Genomic DNA, 25,054 nt, shown 5'->3' on the forward strand with positions numbered 1-25,054 from the left:
CGTCATGTCAGCATTGAGACTGCACATTGTCTTTAGAAGAAAGATTAAAGATAATGTGCAAAAACGGGTTAAGATCCAGCCTACTCTCTCTCCTTTCCAGATGGTCTTTTATTAATCCTCCTTTCTTTTCTCCCCCCTCTACCCTCTTTCTCCATTGTTCTTCTCTTTTTCACCCCTACTTTCTTTCTCCCCCATCTCTTTCTCTTCCTGTTTCTTTTTTTCTCCTTTGTCGTCTTTTGCTATTAGTTGATATCTCTCTCTAGTTTCTGATATTGTCTGGATTTTAATGTTGCCGTTTTATGAAACAGATTAAAATCTTAACGTTCAAATGTATCAGTTTTTTTCCAGGTAGGTATCACTTTGCTTAGTAAAGCTAAAGGAATACTACTGTGGATCCTAATAGTAATAGTTAGCCTTCTGTATGTACTTTCTGTGTGACAGGTGCTGTGCCACTATGAGCATTAATATGAATTGTCTTCATTTATACCTCAACAGTTTTATGCGGGAAATGTTAGTTATGACAGAGTTGCTTGCCTGGAGTCCCTTTGCACATTAGAGTTGGTGTTTGAGCCCACAGTCTGTCTCTGGGACCTGCACTCTTTAGCCCTGTCTCACTACCACTGTTACTCCACTGAGGCAAGGGCTCAGATACTGGTTCGGATTTTTTTTTTTTTTTTTTTAGTCAATCTGTTCCCCCCCCCCCACATCTTTATATGAAACTCTTTAGAACAATGTTGTGACACTTGTCATTAATTTCATTAAGGTTGTTATATTTCACAGATAGCTATGCAGAATAATTCCTTTGGTTTTGTTGAAAGGATACAGTAGTATTCTATGATGTCTTAAATGGAAATGTGCTTTGTTGAATAAATGTTATCCTCATGGCCTAGGAAGTTATATCATAATTTTATTCATTACCACAGTATTGCCTTGGGCATATTATTAACCTCTGCATTTCAATTTAGATATCTCAAATTGAAATTTCAAATACGTTTAAAGTATGTCAACTGTTACGACAATAAGTAAGGCAACTTTTATAAACATTATTGATCACCTAACTTAAACTAATTCCATTAAATATATAGAAAATTATTTTAAAATATACTCAGTATATTTTTAAGGGAAGAAATTTAAATCTGCTCTACAGATTAACTATTAAAATTGAAGGGGAGGGGTGTTTGTTTGTAATAAAAGTTTGAAATTCTATCCAGTAATCTTGGGTTTTGTATTACAATGCATTATTTTCAAATCTGGAATTTTAATTACAATAGCTATTTGTGACAAATGTTATGTAATACATAGACAAATTTCTTATGAATCAACCTTTTTAATTACTTAGGAAACCTTTAATATTTAAGAACATAAAAGATGTCTTGGAATTCTGTCCTTGATCTTTTGTTTTTAATATTGTTGTAAAAACAATTGAATATATAGAAAGACTTTTTTGTAGTATTTCTTGTAATAGTTAAAACTGGAAGCAACCTTAGGATCCATTCACAGAAGAGCGGTTGAATAAATGGTGACATAGCCATATAAGGGGAATGCTTTACAAGTCTTAAAAATTGTGTAAATCCACGTACTGATGCATAAAGAATACGTAGTGTTAAAGTACAAGTTATGGAACAATTTAAATTGTTAGAAATAAGTATGCACTTAGGTACACACACAAGCATATGGATACATATATGGACCTAGACTTGTAAGATACAGGTCCCCATTATCATTGAGTTTTAATGGGCACCTTTCACAAGCTCATTCATTGTCATAGCTTCTACCATCTCTATGTTAATAATTCTCAAATCCGTATCTTCATTTGCAGCGTTTTAGCAAAAGTCCAGACCTGAGTTTCCAGCAGCCTATTGCAAGCAGTTAAATTTTTGAAATAAGTCCCTCTCATAGTTTTGACCATAGTTTTGATGGGTAAATGACATCACCAGTCATCCAAATTCCCATGAAAATGTAGTTATCTTCACCATTCTTCCATTAATCTTTGGCTTAAGTCCATCAGTTTTGGATAAAACTCTGAAACACTTGGGCCCTGGGAAATGACTTAGAAATGTTGAACTTTTTAAATTTGAAGATCTGTTATTCCAAAAATGTCTTCTGTTTAAAAAGAGCTTTCCATGAAACTGTCTTATTACTTATATTAATCAAATGCTATATTTTAAAGGATTTATACAGTGCTTAACAATTTTTAAAATGCTTTCAGTGTTTTCTTATTTAATTTATATTCATGTAATTAATAATCAGGCTATTTGTAATGCTTTTTAAATTAATCCCCATTTAAAATAATTCAATTAAAAATATAGTCCTGTGTATTTGTAATAGTGAGGTCTTGTATCTGCTTGGTATATTTTATACGTCCTATTAATGTACCTATTTTACACACACATCTATTTCAGAGTGATTTTAGAATACTCATGGCCATGATGAGTGGGACAATGGCTGACAGAAATATACCAACAGATTCAGGCAAGGGGTATAGGTTTTCTTTATGTAAGTAAAGCATGCTAGAGCTCAGCTGCATAAAGACAGCTGCACAAGCAGAGACACAGCTGTTTGCCCTCAGTCAACCAGGCAAACTTCCCTGGCATCCAGTCCCCAAGAAGGCACATGTCTGTGGATGATAACTCTTTGAAACTCTTGTGGGTACAACATACCATCAGGCCTTCCTCATGAACTCACTGCATCCCATTCTCAAGCATCTTATTCCTTCTTGGTCCTTGGAGCTTGTGAAGAATGTCCAACTACCTTGTCACCAAATATGAGTAATTGAAAATAACTCAAGACAGTCCTGACTGTTCATCATGAATTGGGCGAATCCAAATCTAGTTTCTTGGGCAGATTCCCTGTAGGACAGCAGAAAGAGACCTCAGACCTATTTGAAATCAATTGCAGAAAACTTGGAAGTGTTTTCTACTTTCCAAGAGAGTATCTAAGTCAGTGCTACCAAATATCTGATGTTTGGATGTTTATCAACCGAAACTTTTATTTAGGCAAAGATTGTTGGATGAATGTTGCATCATTTTAATCTTAAAATGCCTAAATTATGAAAATGATAACTTATCTATAGTTGGATTGTTTGGTTAAGTAATTGCAGCATGGAAGATCTTAAGAAATATATGTGATTCTTTAAAGACTGATCTCTACCTCTGTAGTTGGATCCTTATTTAATGTTTTTATTATAAAATTAGTGATGTATTTGAATTATGTCACTGAGTTTTGATCATTTTAATAACTCAACTTGTGTAGTAGAATTAAAGATAATTTGGTGAAGACTTTATTTTAAAAAGCAGTCACTAGATTGGAAATAAGCGTTTGTAAATTTCCAATATAACAGCAATAGTCAGACAGTATAAAGGACATAGACAGTATAGTCAGACAGTATAAAGGAAATAGATTCCGTAGAATTGCAAAATAAATACAATTGACCCTTGAACAACATGGGTGTGAACTGCATAGGTCCACTTACATGTGGATATTTTTCAACAGTAAATCCTACAGTACTGCACAATAAGTGGTCAGTTGAATCTGCAGATGGAGAGGAGTTGCGGATACAGAGGTCAACTATAACTTATATGGGGATTAACCCCCATATTGTTCAAGGGTCAACTGTACTATGAAATGAGTTCAACAAGGAATGCGTGAGACCTACATAGAAGAAGAAAAAAAAGTCTTCACCAAGAAATATCAGAACAGATTTTAGTTCATGGAGACCTCCCTTTTTCTTGAATAGAAATATAATTTGAAAATGTCTTTTTTTTGTTCTAACAGATATCTTATGAAGCTGTAATAATTAAAACAGAATAGCACAGCTCAGGAGATAGATACTTAGGACAGAAAATTCAAAACCAACCTCAAGTTTATATAATAGTAAATGCATTTGACTTTTAAACCAAATGAAATTGGGATAAAAGGAAAAGTGAAACTGAAATTTAATATCACTACTAAATTTCAGACAACTTGATGATTTAAACAGTGGAAATGTGTGAAATAAATATAGGTTAATATTCATCTTTGGTTAAGAAGAAACTTTTAAGGTCGGATGTCAACATCAGAGACTATAAATCAAATTGATAGAATTAGCTACCTAATACTTTTAAACTATACATTTTTTAAACTTATTTTTTATTTTTTAAAAATTTTTATTGGAGTATAGTTGATTTACAATGTTGTGTTAGTTTCAGGTGTACAGCAAAGTGAATAAGTTATACATATATATGTAGAGCCACTCTTTTTTAGATTCTTTTCCCATATAGGCCATTACAGAGTACTGAGTAGTGTTCCCTGTGCTATACAGTAGGTCCTTATTATGTGTTTTGTATATAGTAGTGTATATATGTGAATCCCAGTTTCAAAGTCATATATGAGTTAAATAGAAAATAACCAAGTGTGACAATATTTGCCACATGTATGGAAACAGTTAATGTCTATCTTACAAAGAGTTTTTAAAAATCACCAATTGATAGAAAGCCTGCTAAGAGAGAAATGGACCGTCATAATAAAAAGGCAAGTCAGAAATGCAGATGACTAATAAAGAGAAAGTGCTAGACCTCAAAAGTAATTTAGAGCCCTGTTCAGTTCTGTATGATTTAGTTTATTGTTTATATTTGAGTTTATATGTCTGTCTCCCCTACTACTATGAGTTTACTTAGTACAGGATCTGTTGTCTTGATTTTTTTTGAATGCCCACTGCCTTTCCCAATACCAGTCACATAGTTGGCTAGATAAAACAATGAAGAGATAAGATGATGGATGAAATAATTTTTTGAGTTACATATATCTTTAACTCGTTACTGCTGGTTATAATGAGGAATATAGACTGAGACTGCTTTTAAGTTCTTAGCTTCTGTAATCATGGTGCATTATGTGGTCACAATGAGTAAGAATTTTGAGTTAAGGGATTTGAATGGTTTTTGACATAACTGTTGTACTGCTCATGGTTTTCAACATACTTTAAAACAAATATGCTATTAACTTCTGAGAATTCTTTCCGATCACAATATAAATCTGGTTCTCTAACTTCTCTGAGGCCATGGGAGGTATCTAGCTGTTAAGAATGCAGGGCAAGGGTGGAGAGAGATACGTTACAGAATAGAATAATAAAAATGTTTATTGTCTATAATCTTCTGTTAGAATATGTTTCAAGAGGCTAGACTTTGGTTGCTGACACTAGAATATGTCTGGCACACACAAGGTACTCATCAATTTTTTTTGAATGAATAAAAGGCCCTGATTCAGTTTTGTGTCCCCTCTTTTTTTCTCTTTTTTTAATACATCATGCATGGTTGTACATCACCTTCATAGCTGTCATAGGTAGCAGCAAAATATTCCATTGTGCGCCATATAATTTACATAACCCTTCCCCTAATATTAGACATTTAAGTTGCTTGCTTTTGCTATTATACCTAATGCTATAGGGAATATGTTCCTGCTTATACTTTTCTATTACACATTATTTTGTTAGGATAAATTCCTAGAAATAGTCTTACTGGATGAATAAATTGAACATATATTTTGGATCCTGATACAAATTTCCAGCATACTTTATTTATTAGCAAATACATAAATAATGTCAGTTATTTCAGTTGTATACGAACTACCCTGTTTTCATAGCCACGAAGACCTGCAGGTGCTTTGTAGATATTTTATTGATTGGAAGATTTGCATTGGAAGTCTTAATCCTCATAAATAATACATTCATAGATGTACAAAAAGGCAATGCATTTTGAAACAAAGCAAATTGACAGCAAGGGTAGTGTATTCTTTCATCACATAATACAGAGAAAATAGTAAGATGATAACTAGTATTAATTCCTGAAAGTGTTTAAACATGCCAATTAAGTAGAAAACAAGGAAATATCATGGTGAATATTGAAGATAGGCCTATTGTCTTTTTCCTTTCTTCCCTGACTTTTTTGGTGGAGGGGGAGGGAGACTTTGGTTTTTAATTCATTCGTTACAGAATTCATAAGCATGTTTTAACTGTACGTATCTTTTTAACTTATTTTTCAGAGGAGAAATTATCAAGGTGATGCCAGTTTGCTTGTATCCTAGAATGTTGGAATATATAAGGACTGTTAAGTGTCACCATATTTATATTCATGCACCCTTTAAAATTGCACATTTTTGTCAAATGTCTCTAGCTGTTAGTTAGGATCTGCCAGTATCCTTGTGCCTCAGCTTCTCCCTGCCTGAAAGCATGTTGTTTAAGCTTTCCTCATTTCACAGGAGTTGGCCATTAGCAATCCATACTCCACATACAGAGTTCCTGGACCTGGTTTGTAGGTAAATGTACTCTTGTGGATCGCCCGTCAGGCCTCTGATATTCATCTATTTCCTGCCTTCATTGGCATACTGGTTTTGAGAATGGATACCCTGGATTCCCTTCCAAGTTATAGATTACTAATGATTTCTCATAAATTTTAACTCTTTGTTTTCTAATAAATTACTGTCTCTACTTGGAATATATTGATTAGATTCCTTGTCTGACTTCTCTAAGCTTGTCTGTACCTTATCACCATTCCTGGCATAGTGTTAGTTCTCTAATTTTACGAAAGTCTGATGGTTGAAAAGTAATCATGACCTTGGGATCGTGAAAAAATAAACTGTTCATACTTAAAGGGCTTGGTTACTATTGAACACTTTACATCACCAAAAAGGACACCAAAAGTTGACAAAAATACAAAGGGAAATTGACAAAAATTTCAGTTTTGGTGGGAGACCTCAATACTTACACCTTGCTATATAAGGGATACCAAAAATCATCAAGGATAAAATAGATTTAAATAGCACAGTAGAGGAGGGACCTTCAACTTGGTGGAGGAGTAAGATGTGGAGATCACATTTATCCCCACAGATATATCAAAAATACATCTATATGTGGAACAACTCCCACAGAACACGTACTTAACGCTGGCAGAAGACCTCAGACTTCCCAAAAGGCAAGAAACTCCCCACGTACCTGGGTAGGGCAAAAGAAGAAAGAATAAACAGAGACAAAAGAATAGGGATGGGACCTGTACCTCTGGGAGGAGCTGTGAAGGAGGAAAAGTTTCCACACACTAGGAAGCCCCTTCCACGGGCGGAGACTGCGGGTGGCGGCGCGGGGGAAGCTTTGGAGCTGCGGAGGAGAGTGCAAACACAGGGGTGCGGAGGGCAAAGCAGGGAGATTCCCACACAGAGAATAAGCGCCGACCTGCGCACTCACCAGCCTGAGAGGCTTGTCTGCTCACCCGCCGGGGCGGGCAGGGGCTGGGAGCTGAGGCTCGGGCTTCGGTCGGAGCGCAGGGAGAGGACTGGGGTTGGCTGCGTGAACACAGCCTGAAGGGGGCTAATACACCACAGCTAGCTGGGAGGGAGTCTGGGAAAAAGTCTGGAGCTGCCTAAGAGGCAAGAGACCATTGTTTCAGGGTACGTGAGAAGAGAGGATTCCTTCCCTGTCTGCCCACAGAAGGCAGAACACCGCCTAAATGAGTTCCAGAGATGGGCGCGCGAGCCGCGGCTATCAGCTTGGACCCCAGAGACGGGCATGGAACGCTGACGCTGCTGATGAAGCCACCAAGAAGCCTGTGTGCAAGCACAGGTCATTATCCACACACACACTGCCCCCCCCCCCCCGGTAGCCTGTGCAGCCCGCCACTGCCAGGGTCCCGTGATCCAGGGACATTTTCCCCGAGAGAACGCATGGCGTGCCTCAGGCTGTTGGAACGTCATGCCAGCCTCTGCTGCTGCAGGCTCTCCCCACATTCCAATTATAACTACCGTACTCCTCCCTCCCCTGACCTGAGTGAGCCAGAGCCCCCGAATCAGCTGCTCCTTTAAACCCCTCCTGTCTGAGCGAAGAACTGATGCACTCAGGTGACCTACACACAGAGGCAGGGCCAAAACCAAAGCTGAGCCCCTGGAGCTGTGCGAACACAGAAGAGAAAGGGAAATTTCTCTCAGCAGCCTCAGGAGCAGCAGATTAAATCTCCACAGTCAACTTGATGTACCCTGCATCTGTGGAATACCCGAATAGACAACAAATCATCTCAAATTGAGGAGGTGGACTTTGGGAGCAACTGTAGACCTGGGGATTGCTGTCTGTGACTGACTTGTTTCTGATTTTTATGTTCATCTTAGTATAGTTTTTAGCGCTTGTTATCATTGGTGGATTTGTTTGTTGGTTTGCTTGCTCTCTTCTTTTATCATTTTTAATACTTTTATTCTATTTTATTCTTTTATTATTTTTTCTTTCGTTTTTTTCCCTTTTGTTCTGAGCTGTGTGGCTAACAGGGTCTTGGTGCTCCGGCCTTGTGTCAGGCCTGAGCCTCTGAGGAGGAAGAGCTGAGTTCAGGACACTGGTCCACCAGAGACCTCCCGGTCCCACATAATATCAGGCGGCGAGAGCTCTCCCAGAGATCTCCATCTCAACGCTAAGACGCAGCTCCATCCAATGGCCAGCAAGCTCCAGAGCTGGATGCCCCATGCCAAACAACTAGCAGGACAGGAACACCACCCCACCCATTAGCAGAGAGGCTGCCTAAAATAATACTAAGATCACAGACACCCCAAAACATACCACTAGACGCAGCCCTGCCCACCAGAGCACAGGCACCAGGAAGCCTCCACCAGCCACTGAACCAAACTTACCCACTGGGGGCAGACACCAAAAACAATGGGAACTATGAACCTGCAGCCTGTGAAAAGGAGACCCCAAACACAGTAAGTGAAGCAAAATGAGAAGACAGAGAAATATGCAGCAGATGAAGGAACGAGGTAAAAACCCACCAGCCCAACCAAATGAAGAGGAAATAGGCAGTCTACCTGAAAAAGAATTCAGAGTAATGGTATGATCCAAAATCCAAAGATGATCCAAAATCTTGGAAATAAAATGGAGAAAGTACAAGAAATGTTTAACAGGGACCTAGAAGAACTAAAGAGGAAACGAACAGTGATGAACAGCACAAAAAATGAAATTAAAAATTCTCTACAAGGAATCAATAGAATAACTGAGGCAGAAGATAAAAGAGTGGAAATAACTACCGCAGAGCAAGATTAACAAAAAAGAATGAAAAGAATTGAGGACAGTCTCAGAGACCTCTGGGACAACATAAAAATGCATCAACATTCGAATTATAGCGGTCCCAGAAGAACAAGAGAAAAAGAAAGGGACTGAGAAAATATTTGAAGAGATTATAGTTAAAAACTTCCCTAATATGGGAAAGGAAATAGTCAAGTCCAGAAAGTGCAGAGAGTCCCATACAGGGAAAATACAAGGGGAAACACACCAAGACACATATTAATCAAACTTTCAAAAATTAAGCACAAAGAAAATGTATTAAAAGCAGCAAGGGAAAAGCAACAAATAACATACAGGGGAATCCCCGTAAGGTTAACAGCTGATCTTTCAGCAGAAACTCTGCAAGCCAGAAGGGAGTGGCAGGACATATTTAAAGTGATGAAAGGGAAAAACCTGCAACCAAGATCACTCTACCCAGCAAGGATCTCATTCAGATTTGACAGAGAAATTAAAACCTTTACAGACAAGCAAAAGTTAAGAGAATTCAGCACCACCAAACCAGCTTTACAACAAATGCTAAAGGAATTTCTCTAGGCAGGAAACAAAAGAGAAGGAAAAGACCTCCACAAACAAACCCAAAACAATTCAGAAAATGGTAATAGGAACATACATATCAAGAATTACCTTAAATGTAAATGGATTAAATGCTCCAACCAAAAGAGCTAGACTGGCTGAATGGATATGAAGACAAGACCTGTATATATGCTGTCTACAAGAGACCCATTTCAGACCTAGGGACACATACAGACTGAAAATGAGGGGATGGAAAAGATATTCCATGCAAATGGAAATCAGAAGAAAGCTGGAGTAGCAATTCTCACATCAGACAAAATAGACTTTAAAATACAGACTATTACAAGAGATGAAGAAGGATACACTCAGAGGTAAAATGCTGAAAATATTCCCTTTAAGAAGAAAGCAGGGGACGCGGGTTTGTGCCCCAGTCCGGGAAGATACCACATGCCACGGAGCGGCTGGGCCTGTGAGCCATGGCCGCTGAGCCTGCGCGTCCGGAGCCTGTGCTCTGCAACGGTAGAGGCCACACAGTGAGAGGCCCGCGTACAGCAAAAAAAAAAAGAAGAAATTCTAGGGAATTATTAACATAAAATCCAAAATCCTAGCTACTTTGGTGGTAGTGTGGAGTAGGGGCGAGAGGAAGATGTGACCACTGCAGACCTGAACAGAGCTCTTCTAATGTCCTGGTACATTTTCTATCTTAACCTGAGCTGTGGGAATATCGATTTTCTTTTTATTATTATTTACATTGTATTTCACTTTTAGGCAATTTATATAGGATGTTCACAATAAAATGGTTTTAATGAGTAAATGAGAGACGTACCACAGTGAATAAAGATTGAAGAACAGTTGTTGAAGATGCTTGTTTGTCAAGGATCTGAGTTAGTAGGCAGTTTTCCAGAAGTTCGTGCGATCATGGGTGAGCACAGCTCTTTACATGTGCGATGTTATTTGTCTTATTGTATCCAACAAAGTGGAATTGGTAACACATTTCCCTTCCTTCAGGTAAAATTACAGGAGGATGAGGGTAAAAGACAAAACTCACCAAGTCCCTCAGTGATGGTTAATAGGGTCAGTCAATATTTTTCTCTTTGGAGAACTGCATATTGGAGTAGATTAGGAATTTCAAATAATCATCTAAAACTGTAATAATAGTTTCAAAGGATTTTTGACATTAGAGGAGACAAAATATCATTGATTTAATACACCAAAGAATTTTTATGAAGAGAATTTAATTTAAAAGATCAGCAAATTCTGTGGAAAACTATTAGGCTGTGTCTACATGACTACTAAAAATCATTGATTTCAGTTATAAGAAAATGTCTCCAAAAGTTAGTTTTCCAAATTTAACCACATGTTACTCAATAAAGAGAAGGGTATGTCATGGGCGTCAACTCCGGAGTTGTTATCCAGATCGGCTGACTGTATTCAAGGCTTAAGATTCCACACTCTAAATTAAGAATTGTTCTCTCCTTCCTTATTTTGGTTCTGAATCTATTTTTATTTTTATTCCTATTTTAGCTCTACTTTATCTCAGACCATCTTAATTCTATGAAATGGCAAAAAGATTCTTTGCTAATCAGTTTCTAGAAATCTAAAATAGAAATTAAGTTGCTTTCCATCCTGAATGAATCTCTCCCTTCCCTCTGAAGTATGACTTTAATTTCAAAAGAACAAACTGCATCTTGAGGCAGGTTTCTTCAGTCATTGAAATGGCCTCTGCTTTTACTGTACATGTATCACAATGTTAAAAATTAAAACTGCTGTGATCGGAGAAGACATCATGATTATTTAGTTTTTGGTATACTTATGTCAGTTTTCTGTATTTCAGCTTTCTGAATAAGGTTTATAAAATAAAGTTTAGACAGTGCCATGAATGTGGCACTGTCCTGTTAAACTGTTTTTTTTAAAATAAGAAATTGGTATTTTTATTTGGTTATTTATTTTTAACAGAAATCTTATCTCATTAAGCCTCTCTTTTTCTTCCTGTTATGTCTGTTTTTCTCAGTGGTGTTTTCTTTATGCTGTGCTGAATATCACGTCTGATCTCAGAATTATGAGAAACATTGATAAGATTTTTTAGTATCAGGTGTGTGCTATCTGAGTTTGCAAATAGACTAGAATGAGTTGGTATGTGGTAAAGATGAGATGCTATTAATTAAAAGATAAGCCATGGGAACATGTTATTTTGTTATGATTTGAAAAGCCAGGTATCGACAGACTGACTTCCTTCTTAGCAGAGTGTACTGGGAAATTAATGGCAAAACACTCCTATCTTTATGGTGCTTGTTTCTTTCCTTTTGACAGGAGCTTTAAAAAATCATGTAAAGTAAGGGATGAGATGATTACCTCCACGTTTAAAAATATAAATAAAATATCTAGTGAAGACTCTGTAAGAAGAGATGGTGTGAAATCTTCAGCATGCAAAAATAATTTCTGAGAAACGACCTCTTACACACTCCAACCGTTAACAGTTTTCCCCAGCCATCCATAAAAATTGTGTTGTAATTTGTGTTTGAATTAATAAAATAGGTTCCAATAGCTATATCTATAATGCTCTACCTTTCTTTTAAAATTGAAGTATAGTTGATTTACAGTGTTGTGTCAGTTTTAGGTGTACAGCACAGTGATTCAGTTACATATATATATTCTTTAATGCTTTACCTTAACCTAAATTCTTACGGCACACTGTGTTTTGTACTCTAATGTGCTAATTTTTAGAACAGCTGAAAAATTATTACAAGCTATAAAGCTTATTGTTATTTTCTTTCTTGACTGTGCCATCTGTCAGAAACAGAAGCAAAGATAAAAATCTCTGAGCCATGAAAGATTCTCCATTGCTTAATCTGCCTTCTAAGGAAACACATCTACATGGAAAACACAATTAATGCTGCGTTTCAAAGAGAATCTTTGTTACTTCATTGCAGGTGGGGAACCCAAGGAGATTTTACCACTACTCATCCACGGCCTGTGGTCAAAGTAAAACTCTTCACGGAAAGCACTGGGGTCCTGGCCCTTGAAGATAAAGAACTGGGAAGGGTGAGTTATGGTCAGCTCCATGTTTCCCAGAGAGCACAATTTTAACTTCTCTTGATTTAGAGTTAAGGTGGACCAGTATGCAGTGTGTAAACCTTCTGTTCGTACATTAATAATTTATTTGTAATTTCCCACGAGCCCAGCTTACAGCTCTGATTTACTAAACGTAATTGCTGTAATGGAGAAAGTATTGTGATAGGCCTTGGGTGTTTAAGGGGAACACATAAGGTCATAGTCACTGACTGAGTCATTCTTGTCACATGTACTCCACTGGCCAATGAGTGAATGGTATAGGCCAACTTGTCCTTCTTGGTGAAAGGTAACCCTAGTTCAGACATTTCTGTCCGTGGGTTACAAGCATCCTCTTTATATTTGAAGTCATCTGCTCTTTATGTTCGTTGTGATTAGATTGATTACAGAATATCTCTTAAGTGTATTTATCTCTTGTACCTCTCTCATTTTCCCTGTGAGAAGGTCTTCGCCACACACCTTTTAGCATAGAATTGTTTTTTTCCTATAGTCTCCTCCTCATACCTATAATATATTTATTCTCTAATCCAGTATCTCTCAGCTTCTTCTGACGTTACGGTAGATGTGTGATCTTAACACCTCTCTGTGAAAGATTATCTGCAGTTTTGTTAACGAGGTAGATGTGTTCCAGTGAGTAGACTATAAAGTTATCTTCTGTAATGTGGATCTATTTTATCCAGACCTGAGCACTGCTTTCACATATATTTTCCAGAAAATAAAGCCTTAAGAAATCTTACTTGAAAATGTCTGGTAATGGTGGATAGCTGGTGTGATGCTAGGTGTCAAAGGATGCTAGGATTCGTGTGTATGTTGGATTTTTTTCCCCCTAAAGTTGGGATTTCTATTCCTTTCAACTCTTCCTCCTTTTCTGTATCCTTTTCACCTTTGAAGTTTTTTTCATTTCTAGGGATTTTGTGAATCGATACCCACACTCCAGAAATTGTGAGTCTGCATTCATATGCTAGATTTCCTCTTCTGTTTCCCTGTTATATGTATTTCTTAATACCTAAGAGAGCTAAACCATAATGTTCGTTCATTCATGTGCTTATATATTTGTGCATTTATTCATTCAACAAAGGTATACAGGTGGCATAATCTAAGAGCAGAACCCTGGAGACTGCACGTGGTCTGATGGATTTGTGAATCAGGGTTTCTCATTTAAATTATTGTTACATTCATTTTACCTTGTTTCCTTATTGTAACTATTTTTCACTGTGTAATAGCAGCCTTTTTTTTTTTTTTTTTTTTTTGCGGTACGCGGGCCTCTCACTGTTGTGGCCTCTCCCGTTGCGGAGCACAGGCTCCAGACGTGCAGGCTCAGCGGCCATGGCTCACAGGCCCAGCTGCTCCACGGCATGTGGGATCTTCCCGGACCGGGGCACGAACCCGTATCCCCTGCATCGGCAGGCAGACTCTCAACCACTGCGCCACCAGGGAAGCCCAATAGCAGCCATTTTAAGTCTAAAGCTATAATGTAATTTAAGGTATTTTTAATTTATTTTTCAGCTCTCTAGATAGATATAGATATCTATATATATAAAAGCAATTTTTAAATTATGTACATGAGTGGTATATCTTCCAATCAGTTGTATATCTGAGAAAGACCTCATGCTCCCCTGTTCCTGTGATACATGAAAGACAATTTTTCTATCTGTATAAGAGTTTCTCAACCTCAGCACTATTGATGTTCTGAGTAGGATAATTCTTCGTTGTTAGGAGCACTCCTGTGCATTTTATGATATTTGGTAGCGTTCCTGACCAGTCAATATATGCCACTAGTCTCGTCCCCTCTTAAGTAAAGATGGTAAGAAATGTCTCCAGACATTGCCAAGTGTCCCCTGGGAGCACCCCTGCTTGAGATGCATAGATCTATGCTAATGACCTCAGTAGGTTCCATGATTATAAATGTTTTTTGGGGTTAATAACTTCCAATTTTTAAATTAGTTTTCTGGAGCTTCAGATTTGTATATCCAACTTGCCTACTTGGTATTTCTAATTGTGTATTAACAGATATCTCACACTAAATATTTTTGAAATAAGAACTTTTGATTAGCAACCCCATCAAGTCTTCCATAGGGGCCATTGTCAAGCAAGTGACCTCAGCATGCCCTTTTTTGCTTCTTCTTTGACTCTAATACCCGATCTGTTTGCAAGTTTTGTCAGCTTTTTCTTAAATTTATACTGAGTATGTTCACACTTTAACATTTCCTTGACCGTAATTCAAGACATCATTATTTCTCACTAGTAGTAGTCAGCTTACTGCTTCCTCATTTGTCATCTCGTTCCTTCTGATCCAGCGTTCACACCTCAGCCACTATGACCTATTTAAAATTCAAAACAGAATCACATCATTCTGTTCTTAAAATCTTCCATTATCTTCTCAGTTATTTGGAACAAAGAATCAGACCCCTCATCATAGTGTCGTATGGCCAAGAAGGGTTGTCAAAGTGGGACCCTGGACAAGCAGCATCAGCAACACCTGGAAAATTGTTAGAAATGCAAGTCCTCAGACCCAACTCTCCATCTGTTGGCACAGAAACTTGGGGGTGGGGTGCTGCAGTCTGTTCTAACAAGGCCGCCTTATAATTTGGACACACACCAACATTGAAGAACTCTGCTCTGCCTGAACTGATCTCTCTCCAAATTCATCTCCTATTACACACTCCTTGCTTACTATCATTCTTCCTTCATGTTTGGCTTTCTTTCTGTTCCTCAGACATATCAGACTCCTTCTTGGTTTACACTTTGGGTCTTTAGATGTGTTATAATCTGACCACATGTGTGCAATTAGAAGAAAATTAGAAGAGAATGGTGGTCATCGCTGGAGGGTAGAGCTACTGGTAATGTTTTCTATATATTTACCTACTTTTATACTTAGAAACAGTAACAACATTTTAATTTGAAGAAAAAGGCATTACTGAGCTTTGTAGTCTAAAATGATGTAACTCTTGTATCTGGCGATCTTAGTTTAGTGAAGTTTTTTAATTAAAATTTTGTGCCGTATTTGAAAGATGAGTAACACAGCCTTTAAAATAGATGTATAGCACAAGAAGATACACTAAATGGATATAGCACAAGAAAACTGACAGTAACAAAAGCTGACAAGGATTCAAATCAACAAACTTAATCTTTGCTGGCGGAAATGAAAAGTTGTACAGCCACTGTGGAATACAACTTGCCAGTTTCTTATAAAGTTAAACTTAGACTTACCATATAGCCCAGCAGCTGCCCTCCTAGGTATTTGCCCAAGGGTTTATACAGTTCATGTCCACACAAAACCTGCATGTGAATGTTTGTAACAGCTTTATTCATAATCGCAAAAAACTGGAAGCAGTAACATGTCCTTCAACAGAGTAATGGATAAATTGTGGTACATCTATGCAGTGGAATACTATTCAGCAGTAAAAAGAAATGAACTACTAATTCATGAAACAACGTAGATGAAACTTAAATGCAAGTGAAGGAAGTCAGGCCCAAAAGACTACATAATGTATGATTTGTTCTAAAAAAGGCAACATTATAGAAACAGAAAACAGATGAGTGTTTGCCATGGATTGACCCAGGGGAGAAGTGGTTGGCTGAAAAGGGGTGTACAGGGATCTTTCAAGGTGAAGGAATTTTTCTGTGTGATACTGGGTATTGGATGTATGAATATATGTATTTGCCTAAACACATAGAACTGTACGTCACAGGAGGAGATCAATCAAGATGGAGGAGTAAGAGAATGTGGAACTCACATGTGTTTGATAAATACATCAGAAATACACCTACATGTTGAACAGTTCTCACTGAAAACTAACTGGAAACTGGCAGAAGGACTCCTATACAACCAAGGCTGTAAGAAAGATACACATATAATCAGGTAGGAAGGGAAGAAAAACGATCAGGTTGGGACTTGTGTGCCTGGAAGGGAACTTAGAGGAAAAGGGAGAATACACGGCTGGACACCTGCCCTGAGGAATGAGCAGTGAGAGCCACAGATTAGACACCCCAGTCCCAGGGTCCTAAACAGGGGACATGAACCACTTGGCTGGTTGGAGGCTCTGGGAACAGGAGGGCTAACAGGAGGGCTCTGGGAACACTGGACTCAGCTTGTGGGCAGCACGAGCACACTGGCTTGCCCCCCAAGGCAGGGTGAAGAGAGGGCTGCTCTAGCAGCTGCCAGGTTTCCCAAGACATGGGATCTTGGGCAGCCGTGACTGGGGAGAAGACTCAACTGTGGGACACGGAAACTACCAGGTACTGGGGCAGAGCCTGGGTGAGGGGGTGGCAGCCATTGTTGGCACTTACTTAAGCAGCCCATCAAAAGCAGCCCAGATCTCTATGGCAGCTGCTCCACCACAGCTCATCACCCCCATACATGCTCAGAGTCCATGTGGGTCCCCCGTGCCCTGCAGTGTTGCTCCACCACAGGGCGAGGGTGGCAGAGGCTGGGGAGAGGGATCAGCTGTTAGGGACAGAGGGATTTGCACCTGAGTCTGTGTCTGAGGAGAGCGAGGGAAACTGTTGTGGGTGCCTGCACAGGCAGCATGGCAGAGAAAGCTTGGACTTCTGTCTGAGGCAGACAGGAGCAGAGAGCCCCCAAGGGCCCCATTTGCTTCAGCACTACCCCCTCTGGGGCAAGGGTCCCCAGTGCAGGGAGAGGGATAAACACATACTTAAACGGAATAGAGCCAGCTCAGGCCTGACCCTCAGGGAGTCTGCTCCAGCAACTTGGGATCAGACCACTCCCCCCAATACGGTGTTGCTGGCCACTGAGCAGAGGGGAGGTCCTGCCTCACACCTGGCTCTAGCCTCTCCATCTCCAGCCCCACCCCCTACCAAGGTCATAGCTGCCAGAACACCCTGAGGAAAGATATGACTTGCATCCTCATCAAATCCAGCTCTCCTACCAAAGGCATTGGACACAGTCTATATGGGGACTCTCCCACATAAGAATACTCCTTCAGGACCACAATAGGTAACTGTTTCACCTAAATTCATAGAGGCAGAGAAAGTTCACCAAAACGAGAAGGTAGAGGGATTGCTCTTAATTGAAAGAGCAAGAGAAAACCTCAACAATTTGCAATTGAAACAAACAATTTGCCAGATAAAGAATTCAAAATATTGGTAATAAAAATGTTAACTAAATTAGGGAAAAGAATAGATATACACAGTGAAAATTTTAACAAGTTAAAAAATAGAAAGACCCAATCAGAAATGAATTCAATACCTGAAATTAAAAAAAAAAACACACAAGAAGGTATGAATAGCACACTGAATGATACAGAAGAATGAGTAAGTGATCTGGAAGATAGAATAATGGAAATCACCCAATCAGAACAGCAAAAAGAAAAACAAATTTTAAAAAATAAAAATAAGAGAACTCTGGGATAATATTAAGCCCACCAATACTTGCATTATAGGGGTCCCAGAATGGAGAAGAGAGAAGGGGATTGAAAATGTATGTGAGGAAACTATGGCTGAAAACTTTCCAAACCTGAGCAAGGACATAAATATCCAGGTATTAGAAACACAGAGGATTCCAAACATGATGACCTCAAACAGACCCACACCAAGATATATCATAATTAGAATGGCAAAATATAAAGAATTATAAATGCAGCAAGAGAAGAGTCAAATACAAGGGAATCCCCATAAGGCTATCAGCTGACTTCTCTGCAGAAACTTTGCAGGGAGTGACATGATATATTCAATATCCTGAAAGGGAAAAACTTGTAACCTAGGATACTCTACCCAGCAAGATTATCATTTAGAATACAAAAGGAACTTCTCAGGCAAGCAGAAACTAAGAGTTCATCAGTACTAAGCCTATCCTAAAAAATGTTAAAGTGTCTTTAAGTGGAAAGATAGGAATCTATAGGAGAAGGAAAATTCCACTAGGAGAGGCAAATATATAGTAAGGACTCAGGATCAACCACTTACATAAACCAGTACAAAGATTAAAAGACAAAAATTGTAAAAGCAACTATAACCACAAAAAACTGTAAAGGGATACGTGTGAAAATGTAAAATATGACATTAAAAATGGTGCAAAGGAGGGGAGTAAAAAATGTGGCTCTTTTAGAGTGTGTTTGAACTTAAAATGACTACTAGTTTAAAACAAGTAGATACATGAACCTCACAGTAACCACAAATTAAAAACCTACCAACTAAGAAAAAGGAACACAACCATACTACTAAGGAAAATCAAGCCACAATGGAAGAAGCAAGAAGTGAACAGGGAAGAGCTATAAAAACAACAGAAAAACAAGTAATAAAAGGCAATAAGTAGGTACCTATCAATAGCTATTTTAAGTGTCCATGGACTAAGTACTCCAATCAAAAGACATAGGGCAAAAGACATAGGGTGGCTCTTTGGATAATACAAGAGACTCACGTCAGAGCTGAAGACACGCAGACAGAAAGTGAGGGAATGGAAAGAGATATTTCATGCAAATGGAAACAAAATGGGGGTAGCAATAGTCATATCAGACAAGATGGACTTTAAAACAAAGTCTTTAACAAACCACAAAGAAGGGCATTATATAATGATAAATTGATCGATACAAGAGTTGAATATTACTCTCATTAACATGTATGCACCCAATACAGGAGCACCTAAACATACAAAGCAAATACTAACACATAAGGGGAGACATTGACAGTAATGCAATAATGATAGGGGACTTTAATACCCCACTGACATCAATGGACAGATCATCCAGACAGAAAATAAGGCAACAGTGGTTTTAAATGACACAATAAACCAGTTGGACATAGTAGATATTTACAGGACATTACATCCAAAAACAGAATACACATTCTTTTCAAATGCACATGGAACATTCTCCAGGATAGATCATATGCTAGGCCACAAAACAAGTCTAAACAAATTTGAGAGGATGGAAATTATATCAAGCATTTTTTTGGACCACAATGGTATGAAACTAGAAGTCAATTATAGAAAACAAATGAGAAAAGAACAAAGACGTGCAGACTTAAAAAACATGCTATTAAAAAACAATGGATTGGACTTCCCTGGTGGTGCAGTGGGTAAGAATCCACCTGCCAGTGCAGGGGACATGGGTTTGATCCTCGGTCTGGGAAAATCCCACATGCTGTGAAGCAACTAAGCCCGTGTGCCAAACTACTGAGCCTGTGCTCTAGAGCCTGCGTGCCACAACTACTGAGCCTGCGTGCTGCAACTATTGAAGCCCACGTGCCTAGAGCCTGTCCTCAGCTACAAGAGAAGCCACTGCAATGAGAAGCCTGTGCGCCACAACAAGCAGTAGCCCCTGCTCACCGCAACTAGAGAAAGCCCGCATGCAGCAACAAAGACCCAATGCAGCCACAAAAAAAAAAAGGTCAGTGAAGAACTCAAAAAGGAAATCATATGTGGAATCTAAAAAAGAAAACAAACGGGTATAGCAAAACAGAGACAAACTCATAGGAAACAAACCAGTGGCTACCAGCAAAGACAGGGAAGTGGGGAGGGGTAAGTTAGGGGTATGGGATTAAGAGATACAAATTACTATGTATTGATGTAAAATAGATAAGAAGGATATATTGTATAGCACAGGGAATTTTAGCCATTTTCTTGTAATAACTTATAACCTGTAAAAATACTGAACCACTATGCTGTACACCTAAAACTAATTTAATATTGTAAATCAACCATACTTCAATAAACAAAAAGAACTGTACATCGTAAAGCATGTACTTTAATGTATGCAGATTAACACAGATGAACTTAGTTGTATTACAAGGTACAACATAACTGCACTGAAAGGAGTGGTGAGAAATGTACACCTAAGCAATATAAGAGAAAAACAGTAACTTGCAAACACTACCTTAACCAAGTAATGAAGATTAACACTGCCATTGATGCCACATAGCTATCATGTACTCCTGTTACAATGTTATGAGAACGGCACGTTTCACCTCTGTGATATTTCTGAAAACCCCAACTTAAACCCAGTTTAATTATGATGAAAATATCAGACAAAACCAGACTAGGGGACACTGTACAGGGTAATTGGCTAGTACTTTTCTAGTCTGTCTAGGTATAAAAACAAGACTCAGAAACTGTCACACACAGATCAGAAGAGACTAAGGAGACATGACAACTAAATGCGACGTGGTGTCTTGGATTGGGTCTTGGAATAGAAAAGACTGATGGAAAAACCCATGGAATCCAAATAGAGTCTGGGGTTTAGTTAAGAGTAATGTAACAATGTATGTTTCATGGCTTTCACAGAAGTACCATGGTATCATATGTTAATTATGGGGGAAACTCTGAGAGGTATACAGGAACTTTCAATAATATTTTTGCAACTTTTCTGTAAATTTTTGAAATTATTTCAGAATGTAAAGCTTAGTTTTAAAAAGATTTGTAATAAAAAAGGCTTTTCAGCATTTTTTTCCCAAAATGCTTCAGCTTATATTTTCTAAGAGACAAACATTTTCTTATATCAATTCCATTATTGCACCTAGGAAATTTAATATTGATGAATATTAGTATGTGATATATAGTCAACATTCAGAGTCCCATAATTATCCTAGCATGTCTGTAAAAGCTGGATTTCCCCATCCCCCAATCCAGAATACAATTCAGGATCATATATTGGGTGGGCGGGGCAGGGGGGTTGTCTATGATGATGTTTTTTTTTTTTTTTTTTTTTGCGTTATGCGGGCCTCTCACTGTTGTGGCCTCTCCCATTGCGGAGCACAGGCTCCGGACGCGCAGGCCCAGCGGCCATGGCTCACAGGCCCAGCCGCTCCACGGCATGTGGGATCCTCCCGGACTGAGGCACGAATCCGTGTCCCCTGCATCGGCAGGTGGACTCCCAACCACTGTGCCACCAGGGAAGCCCTGATGATGACATTTTTAACGAGTTTAATTTTGTAGAATGTTTTCCCTTCTGGATTTGTCTTACTGTTTTTTCATGATTGGATTCAGCTAAACATTTTTGGGAAGAACCCTACATAGGTGATGTTTTGTGATTCCCATAGCATCATATCGGGAGTCATATAGTAGTAGATTTTCCTGGTATTAGTGAAGTTAATTAAGCTTGATACCATCAGTCTTTGTTTTTTGGAGCTTGAGATGTTGATTGACTCAGCTTGTACTCTCCCTATCCCGGGGCTATAATCAGCACTGATTCTTTTTAGTGATAATGGAATTTAGAAATCAACATTCTGTGTATCATCACTTATGGTTAAGGAATATATACTTTTTAAAAATCATGAGTTTACAGGTTCCCTGCAGCATCAATATGTTTACTTATCTTCTGTCTTGTAATACATACAAAATTGTTCCAGAAATACTGTACCAGTACCATAACCAACAAAGAACTTACCAAGTAATGGTCAGTATTTCTTTGTAGTTCTTTTTGTCCTTAGAACGTATCTCAGTAAGGATGTATGTGTGATTACTTCATTAAAAGTAACCTAGTACAGGGCTTCCCTGGTGGTGCAGTGCTTGAGAGTCCGCCTGCCGATGCAGGGGACACGGGTTCGTGCCCCGGTCCGGGAGGATCCCACATGCCACGGGGCGGCTGCCCCCGTGAGCCATGGCCGCTGAGCCTGCGCGTCCGGAGCCTGTGCTCCTCAACGGGAGAGGCCACAACAGTGAGAGGCCCGTGTACCAAAAGTAACCTAGTACAATAGAAGATAAAGCTTCTTACTTATATTCTAAATGGTAAAAATCACTGAAGATACTACAGGTTCAGTCATTATGGAGATTTCCTTCAACAGGTCTATCATAATAATTCTCATCCAAGCAGCTCACTGAAGGATTTATTAGATCAGTTTTGCCATACTAAGTAAGGTTAACTCCACTGACTTTTTATTAAGCGTTATCTGGAGGCATTTACTCTCTGGATCTGTGACCCCTTGTCTGAAATACACACTGTGTTGTCATTTCTTGTTCTCCTTTTCTATGATTATATTGATTTACTGGTTGCTATTACTGCTTACTATTCACATATCCCATTTAATCCTCTTTGAAGATGCTAGTAGCAGTCCATATTTAGTTAAAGAGTGAGAATCAGAGGTTAAGACCACTCAGTTAGCAACTGCGAGAGTCCTGATCTGAACTCCAGTTTTCTGACCCCAAAGTCTATGCCCTAAAACAATCATTAAATGCTACATTTCATAGATGAGGTAATGTGACTGTTTTACAAATCTTGGTGTTGGTGTGGACCAATTTAATTTCATGACTTAAAGCAGGAACTGAATATTATTTAAGCTAAAGCCAATTCATGCATAATCATTTTATATCATTTTATATAGTGATTTGAATCTTATTAGGGTACTGTCTGGCTGCTTTTATTACTGTCGTTTGTGATGGTGCGTCTCAACTTGATGTTCACATAAGAACTGCTTCAGGGAGTGTTTGAAAAGACTCAAGGTCTGGGCTCACACTTTTAGTTGGTTTAGGGTGAGCCCAGGAAAGAGAATTCTAAGCACTTCTCAGGAGCTGATAATGTGCATATAGGGTCGAGAGGCACTGGCACAAATAGTATCGCCGATACTAAGGTGCAGCCAGGGTTGAGAACTAGTAACACATAAAAAAAAAGATCTATTGTAGCACATAGTCTGTGAAATGATAGCTCAAATTTAAATCGGCATTAGGCACTTAAAGGATATGTTCTTTGGCACATGCTTGGCCTGCAGATTTTGTTTGTAGATGGCAAATGCAAATACCTATTTAGGGAAACGGGGGTGGCATATGGAGATTTTTCATCCAAGTTGGTGGCCAGCCCTCCACCGGGTGCTAAGGGAATACCTCGAGACAGAACAGGGAATTTTTCTTACTATGGGTATGTCCGAGCAGGTAAATAGTAGACCAGTTAAGCACCCAAACTTATACAGTTCATCATAATCAATTGTCCCCACAAAAATTTAAAAGTGGGGCTTTTGTAACATAGCCATATAAAAATCTAAATGATCCCACAAGGCATCTATTTGTGAGCAATGCAGTTTGCATTGGTCTTTCAGAATGAATTAATGTACTCCTGGGTACTATTTAACCTGCCAAATGGTGTTCTCGAGTCCAAAATGGATTTTTTTCCCTCTGCATTGGGTCTTCGTTGCTGCATGCAGGATTTCTCTAGTTGCGGCGAGTGGGGGCTACTCTTCGTTGCGGTGCGCCGGCTTCTCATTGCGGTGGCTTCTCTTGTTGCCGAGCACGGGCTCTAGGAGCGCAGGCTTCAGTAGTTGTGGCACACGGCCTCAGTAGTTGTGGCTTGCGGGTGCATGGGCTTAGTTGCTTTGCAGCGTGTGGGATCTTCCTGGACCAGGGCTCGAACCCGTGTACCCTACATTGGCAGGCAGAGTCTTAGCCACTGTGCCACCAGGGAAGTCCCCAAAATGGATTTTTGAAGTTTCTACCCAAATAACTTTTTAGTTTTAGAGTGTTGCTGTAAAGACATTCTTTCTGACAGTTGTTAGAAAAAGAACCTATTGTCTATTCGTACACTCTTAAGTTTGTGGCCTTGGTATCACATCATCAATATACACAGGAAGGTGCTGGTTCTTCTGCCTCCCTGAAGTTGGAGAAGTGTATAAATCAGAATCTATTTTCCTTTATGGTGCAGTGGAGCTAGAACGTCATCTTTTTTTCTCATTTGATTAAATAATATTTCAACACCTGTACTTCTAGTAAACATTTCTTAATGTGGAGATGTTCATAGCTAATAATGCAGAGTGACAATCACTATGCATGTTTTACAAATTTAAATATTGATATTATATGGAAATTTCAGGTACATTTTAAATATTAAGATAAATTAGCCTCGCTCAATAGATTATTCCATTAAAATGTACTATTATCTTTCAAGCACCTTGGTTAGGACCTATAGAGTTTAAAACATGTCTCTAATTGCCTGGTTTATAGGGAGTCATCACAGAACTTATTTCAACATACAAAGTAATAGATCAGGAATAGACTACAGATGTTTTATTGACTAATTAACATTCTGATTTTTCACAAATAATTATAGAGTTAAATGCATAAAAATCACTTTAGGCCTTCCCTTCACTCAGACAAAATTTATATTTGAGGATTAAACTTTCCAGCATTATATAAATTTGATTCATCTATATATGTCAAAAAAGCGTTAAAGAAGCTGCTAGTGAAATCATAATCATAGGCATTTTACTTCAATTTGAAAGCAAAATTTAAGGTCCAATTTCATTGAAATAGCCGGTACTCAATGACTGCTGTTTTAGCCAGCAAGTTAATAATATCATTTGCTGCAAAATGGAATGGAAATTCATTTGCGTTTCATATATGTCTAATTCACCTCCTCAAACAGAGCAAACTTTTATTTTTGTAGTTCTAACAAGTGGTATTCCTTTTCTGAAACTAAAAATCACAGAAAAGCTCTCCTTCCTCCTTTAGTCCTTTCATGTAGCCATTTG

At 38.6% G+C, this 25,054-nt stretch overlaps 1 protein-coding gene across 3 annotated transcripts in view; it reads left to right on the plus strand.

Moving 5' to 3' along the window:
• CADPS2 (calcium dependent secretion activator 2) overlaps nucleotides 1–25,054 on the plus strand; it is a gene marked incomplete at its 5' end in the record, with an annotated part of 490,811 nt that overhangs the window by 216,513 nt on the left and 249,244 nt on the right. For all 3 annotated transcript variants that reach the window (XM_082661437.1, XM_082661438.1, XM_082661439.1), the window contains one exon: nucleotides 12,508–12,619. In XM_082661437.1, coding sequence (XP_082517563.1) covers nucleotides 12,508–12,619 — 112 coding nt within the window. The remainder of the gene's footprint in view (nucleotides 1–12,507; nucleotides 12,620–25,054) is intronic.

This window comes from Grampus griseus (assembly GCF_964374135.1).
Source record: "Grampus griseus genome assembly, chromosome: 9".
Taxonomy (NCBI): Eukaryota; Metazoa; Chordata; class Mammalia; order Artiodactyla; family Delphinidae; genus Grampus; species Grampus griseus.